The sequence below is a fragment of the Sylvia atricapilla genome, unplaced genomic scaffold (assembly GCF_009819655.1).
Source record: "Sylvia atricapilla isolate bSylAtr1 unplaced genomic scaffold, bSylAtr1.pri scaffold_36_arrow_ctg1, whole genome shotgun sequence".
Lineage (NCBI taxonomy): Eukaryota > Metazoa > Chordata > Aves > Passeriformes > Sylviidae > Sylvia > Sylvia atricapilla.
The window spans coordinates 110,099-116,885 of record NW_027077149.1 but is presented as its reverse complement, the minus strand read 5'-3'; the positions used below and the strand labels follow the sequence as shown (position 1 = coordinate 116,885).

The following is a 6,787-nucleotide window of genomic DNA, read 5'->3' as shown; positions in this document are numbered from 1 at the left end:
GTGCAGGCTAAGCACAGCAATGGGGTGTCCCAGCTCCCTCTGCACTGGGGAGGTCTGGGCAGGGCAGGCTGGCAGGCTTGGAATCAGCCGATTCTACCTGACTTTGGGAAAGGTAGGAGCCACTTTGTGTGCCAGAGATCTCTCTGGTCTCAGAAGTGTCTCCTGGCTTTCCAGGGTAACACGGGAGTGGAACTCAGAAAGATGCAAATCCAGGGCAGCTGGGAAGCAGTCACAGGGATAGAGCAGGTCCTCTCAGTCTGCATTAAGGCTCAGACAATCCTTCTGCCTCACTGGACTCTTTGTTCTCCCCAGGTGCAGCAGAATTTCTCCTGCCTCCTGCAATCCTCATCCCTTCACCCTGGAAGCTCCTATGCCTTAGGAGGAGATTCCTTGTCCAAGTTCAATCACCAGGACTGGCCCCTGCCCTTACTGTTCCCCTGAACTGCCTGGGGCTCAGGGCTGACTCCCTCGTGTCCTGCAGGTCAAGGTCTGGCTCTTCACACATTGGCCAGCAGCAATCAGGGCTCCAGCAACCAAGGTGAAGGAAGTTCTCCTAGACATAGACATGGGGGAGATGTTTAGTCACAGGAAAGAGTGTATGGGAAAGGGCTTTGATTTTTCTGCAAGAAACCTCCCCTCAATTGTCATTGTCTTTCCTCCTTCAAGAGGTTCCAGTGGCTGGAAACAGCAAATGTCCAACAGCAGTTCCATCAGCCACTTCCTCCTGCTGCCATTGGCAGACATGCGGCCGCTGCAGCTCCTGCACTTCTGCTTCTTCCTGGGCATCTCCCTGGCTGCCCTCCTGGGCAACGGCCTTGTCATCGCTGCCGTCGCCTGCGGCCACCACCTGCACAGCCCCATGTTCTTCTTCCTGCTCAACGTGGCCCTCAGCGACCTGGGCTCCATCTGCACCACTGTCCCCAAAGCCATGCACAATTCCCTCTGGGACACCAGGAACATCTATGCAGGATGTGCTGCACAGTTATTTCTGGTTTTGTTTTTCATTTCTGCAGGGTATTTTCTCCTCACTGTCATGTGCTACAATCGCTACGTGTCCATCTGCAAACCCCTGCACTACGGGACCCTCCTGGGCAGCAGAGCTTGTGTCTACATGGCAGCAGCTGCCTGGGCCAGTGGTTTTCTCTATGCTCTGCTGCACACAGCCAATACATTTTCCTTGCCCCTGTGCCAGGGCAATGCCCTGGGCCATTTCTTCTGTGAAATTCCACACATCCTCAAGCTCACCTGCTCTAAATCCTACCTCAGAGAACTTGAGATTGTTGTGGTTGGTTCCTTTTTAGCTTTTGGTTGTTTTGTGTTCATTGTTTTCTCCTACGTGCAGATCTTCAGGGCAGTGCTGAGGATCCCCTCTGAGCAGGGACGGCACAAAGCTTTTTCCACCTGCCTCCCTCACCTGGCCGTGGTCTCCCTGCTTATCAGCAGTGCAGTGTTTGCCAACCTGAAGCCCCCCTCCATCTCCTCCCCATCCCTGGATCTGGCCCTGTCAGTTCTGTACTCAGTGGTGCCTCCAGTCCTGAACCCCCTCATCCACTGCCTGAAGAACCAGGAGCTCAAGGCTGCACTGTGGACATTGATGACTAGGCAGTTTCAGAAATATTAAATTAATGATGAGCATGGTTAATCTTCCAGTTGAGCCAAAGTCTCCCTGTTTTTTGGGTTTTTGCTTTAAGGGTGGTACTCTTTTTGTCATCTGTGGGAGTGGTATTAATTGAGCTAATCGTTGCTCTTTGGATATTTTTACGGGCGGATAGGGGGTATAAACCATGACCATAATTTCTCTTGTATTGTCTAAATTTATTACGCCTGGTATTACAAATAATCCAGATATGCTTGCAGATGATCGGCTCAAAAGTAATCTTCCAATTGATTGTCCATTTACTAAAATAGGTCCAAACAGTTCTGTGGGAATTTTCTGTGGTTGATTAGTTATGATGGTGATGTTCATTGAGGCTGTCACCTCCAGGCCGAGGCTCCTCCTGGTGGCTGGTTGTAGTTGTTGCTGGTGGGTCCTGTTGTTACTTCAGCTGCAACTTGTGTTCCCACACGGCCGCTGCTCACGCTGCTCTTTGAGTTTCTCGACCTTTGGCGACAAACATTGGTGTTGTGTGTGTTAGATTGGCATTTTTCACACCAAACTCTTGTTGCCATACATTCGCAGCGAATATGTCCAAAGGTTTTGCAGCGAAAGCATTTTATACGGCCATCGTGGGTAGTGTGAGGGTGGGAGCTGACCACAGCTGCCGCTTGGAGGGGTGCAAGAGCTGCTAGGACCTGCGTCTGTGTGGCTTTTGACTGCTCCTGTAATGCTTTTGCTTGTTCTTGTAGCTTTTTTTTTATTTTTTGCAAGGCACTTATTAAAAAGACTTGAGACCCTGATGGGAGGGAAGCAGTTTTTTAACAAATTTGGTACTGTCCAATTCTTAGGCATGGTATTAATAAGGTTTCAAGTTGACGAATTACCATTCTGTAATACACACTGTTTTAATAGGGCCCCTTGCATGTATTTGGGTATTTTAGTTTTTGGTACAGCTTCTATTACTTTATCCAAAAAAGTTCTTAATGCTTCTTTTTTTCTTTGTTTTATCTTCATATAAATAGGCGTGCCTCTTGGAGTCTTAACTTTATCTATAGCCTTTAGTGCCACAGCCATTACCTTTTGGCATTTGTTTGGTCTTAACAGCGCCTGTGCCTCTGTTCGTGTAAATGCCCCTAGACCCATTAACTCGTCAAGAGTTATTCCTTGCAACGGATCTCTCGGACTTCGTGAAACTGCAACAGATATCATAGTCTCCTGCTGCCAATGAGCATTGAACAACAATAACTGATGGGGGGTATAAATCAATCTGGCTAAGTCCTTAATGTCAGAAGGGAGCATCACATGCGTGTTAAACAGATAATCAATCATTTGCTTAACCGGTTCACTAGTAATTTTATAACTCCTGACCGTAGCACGCAACTGAGCTAAAATCTTCCAATCTAGCGAGGTAATAGCCGCTTGTAACCTTCCTAGTGCATTGGGAGTATAAACAACTGGAAATGCTAGGTTCTCGTTTGCTACTTTCACCAGATCACTATCTTTGTCTTCTATTCCCTGTTTAGCTAGCATAGCCCACAGCTCATGCCTCTGCCTAGCCATAGCCTCTGCAAAGTTAGACCTAGCCCTCGAGACAGACTCAGGGCTCTTGAGGCGGACAGCCGTTTGTGGGGGGGGCTGACAAGAAACAGACCTTTCAGGTTTATTAGCCGTGTCATTTGACTCCTCACAGGGGGGTGCAGATGGGACTGAAGCCGGCAAATTAACAATCGTAAAAACAGGGGGGTTAGGAGCACTAGCATTCCAAGGCAAACTGCAATCCTGATTTCATTCCTGCGCAGCTTGCACCTCTTTAGCCGCCCTCTTTTCTGCCTGACTCATCAATAACTCATTTTGCACCACTTTCTACAAATTATTCATCTTTTTAGCAGGTTTATCATCATCTAATACTAATTCCCAGTGTTTATTTCTAAAGCGTCTCTACTCCTCCGGATCATGAACAGTGTGAGGATTAGTAAAAAACCCATAAGAAGTGGCATACTGCAGGAGGGAGGGGAGTTCTTTGTCTAAATCTATTCCCTTAATCTGCCTTTTTCTTAAAAAGGCTGTGAATAAATCATATGCCGCTTGCCTGTCCATACTTACGTCAGCACCGTTGCAGCTTCTCCAAGCTTCGGCGGCATGTATCGGCCGAGCCCACCGCTGTGGTCACTCAGGACGCGGAGCTCCCTTTTTTAATGCTCTTTCATCATCCTTCTGGCTGCCGAGAAGGACCCGAACCCAACGCAGCCTCCAACCATGGTAGCGCGTCCTTCTTTGTTTTTTTTGGAGGTTGTCAAGGTCACTATATGTTGGAAATGAGGCCGCGGGAGACGAGTCTCATGCTATCATGGTCAACAAGTTTCTGTTTATTGCTTCCAAAGTTATCATTTTTATACAGACAGTAATTAGCTCATGCATATTGCAAAACTACAGCTCATCATTGGTTGCTTTCTATGACGCATATAGCTTTTCTGTTTGGCCTTGCTATTGCAGATTTCTTCGCTTTATGTATCTTTCTACATACTATGTATTTTCAACATCCCTGTTGCATCCATTCTTACGAGTAATGTATATTTGCCACCAGTCACGTAGCTGCTAACTGCACTTTATCGTGGCCTTTGCTACGCAGCCATTCCTCTGAAAAACTCTCCACAGTGACATCCCCTGAGAACTCCCTGAGAGCAGGGCTGGGATGAATTCCTGTACACAGAGCACCCTGTGTCCATCCCTCCGGCCACGGGGCACCTCAGGCAGGGCAGGGCAGGGTGACAGCTGCGGGGCTGAGGTCTCTGCCAGGCTCTGGCAGTGGCAGCAGAGCCCAGGGAGACCCTATCTGTGCTGCAATGATCTGTCTGTGTATGTGCAAGGGAAGGACTCATGTCCTTGAACAGCCCTGGAGCTGTGAGCAGGGCATGAGCCCAGCTCAGGGCTGGGCACCTGACAGAGCCCTGACATTTCTGCCTGTGATTCCAGGAAAAACCCCAGCGTCACAGTGATTTTCATCTCACCTGCCTTGGACAGGGTGCTTGCAAATGTCTCTCCCTGACATCTCTCTCGTCTGCCTTTCTTGCCTTTCTTTCTTTCTGTGTCTATCACCCCACAGCAGGAGAGCAGCCCCATCTGGGGAGCATCTCCTGTGCAGGCACAAGGGGTTCTGCAGGCACTAGTGCCATTGCCCTCTAGCAGATGGCACCGTTACCTTGACAAAGCACAGAGCACATTTAGGAAATATAAATATACTCAGAGGCTCATACACCTGCTTGTTTCTACTCCGTGAACCTCTTGCACAGGTTTTTAGCAGCTAAGAGAGACAGAAGTGTTCTTCCTCACAGCCATCCTACCAGGAGAGAGCACACAAGAATGACCTTGACCTTCCCTGGAGAAAGGGGAATGAGATGATGAGAACTCATCAGTTCTCTTCCATTGGTGTGAATGACACATGAAACCAAGGTAGCCCTGTGACACTGCGGGGCCTCGTGGTGCCCAGAGGCCATTGTGACACTGTGGGGTCACATGGAACCAAGGGGCAATTGTGACACTGTGGGACCTCTTAGAACCAACAGACCCTTGGTACACTGCAGGGCCTCATGAAGCAAAGGGCACCATGTGACACTCCTGACATTCTTGGTGCCCAGAGGCCCCTGTGGCACTGCAGAGCCTCATGGAATCAGCGGCACCCTGTGACACTGCAGGGCTTCTTCATCAGTCTCTACTGAGAGTTGTGTGTACCTACAAGGCAGAAAAACAGGAGAGCCTGAGCCTGTTGATCCTAAATACTCCCATCTTCATATGAGCATGTGCCTTGATACCAAAATTGGCCAGATAAAATTTTTTCACACACCTTTGAGTTTCAGAAAGCAGCATTTCTTTACTGCAGTGCTAGTCACTCAGAGGACACTTCCTCTAATTGAGTGCCCAAGCATTATGTGAACAGAGTTTTTATCAGACACACTGATTATATGTTCAAGAGCTATCCCTGCTTACTTGATGGGTATGTATTACTTTACATTACATAATTGCAACCCTTATCAGAAGTCATTATGTGTTTCTTTGGGGCGTGTTTCTAACACCTGGTGTCCTTTTCAGGTGGCTGTTCCTTGAAACCTACTTTTGAGTAAGAGCAATATTGTTTTGTGTAACTTCTGCTTTGTCAGTCTTGCAGAGCTGAGCTGGCTTCCTGCTCATGTTTTGTGTGAGTTACATCCTTTATCTGTTTCTCCAAGGCTGTGCTGTTCTGTTCTATTGTCCTCATCAAGTCTCCCCTTTTCTTGAGGCTCATTTTATATCATAGGGCACTCTAACACTGAATCTTGTTGCAAGCTCAATCCATACAGCAATTACTCTGGTGACCATTATAAACATTTAACCAAGTCCAGCTGGGGAACCATGAAGGAGGTTTGGTCCAGATTTCTTCCAATCCACATAAGGTTTCATCTTGAGCTGTGCATTGTAAAAAAATTTAAACTACAATACTCTGCCCCAAAGTCAGTTCTTGAGCTTCCTGGGTCAGGAGAAGAGCAGCTGCTGCTGCCCTCAGACAGCCCAGCCAGCCCTGGCTGACACTGTCTGGTTGCTGTGAAAAGTTGGCCCCAGCCCTGCTCTGGTCCCCAGGAACTGTGACAGCACTGCCAGTGCTGGGTTTTGTCTCTCCCAGGGAAACAGATCAAACGGGTCCAGGGGGTCTGGGAGCCCCAAAGCATGGCCTGCAGGAGGGCTCCCTGGGGCTGTGAAAAGGCAGCCCAGGAATCACCAGTCCAGACTGTGAAGTCCTGCTGGGCTGCCTTCAGGAGATCACACAGAGGCTTTACCAGCAGCCCATAACTGCTGATCCACAGCCCACACCATCTCCGGCCCTGAGAAATGCCTGCTGCTTTCTCACCATTCGTAGGTGTGGGAGGTGGCAAATTGCTTCTTTTCCTTCCTGTGCCAACCTCCTTTGTCCCTGGAGGATTTCAAACCCCAGGCAGGGTTCTGTGGTCTGGACTATTTGTAGTAGGGGTTTGTAGTAGGTCTGAGTGAGCTGGGAATTTCCCAGGAATGGGGTAAATAGCCAACAGCCTCTTTAGAATCCTCTCTTATGGTGAAAGAATTCTTTGGGAGTGTTTGGAAAAGGTAGACAAAAGACAACAAAATCCCTAAGGATTCTACCTGAAATGGGAAACAGAACAATCAGGGTGTGAGGACTGTTTG

At 48.4% G+C, this 6,787-nt stretch overlaps 1 protein-coding gene across 1 annotated transcript; it reads left to right on the top strand.

Annotated features, from left to right (window-relative positions):
- The first annotated feature begins 691 nt into the window (after nucleotides 1-691).
- Nucleotides 692-1,621, top strand: LOC136374928 (olfactory receptor 14C36-like). The gene has a single exon (XM_066340302.1). The coding sequence runs from the start codon at nucleotides 692-694 to the stop codon at nucleotides 1,619-1,621; it is 930 nt and encodes a 309-aa protein (XP_066196399.1).
- Nucleotides 1,622-6,787: the final 5,166 nt, after the last annotated feature.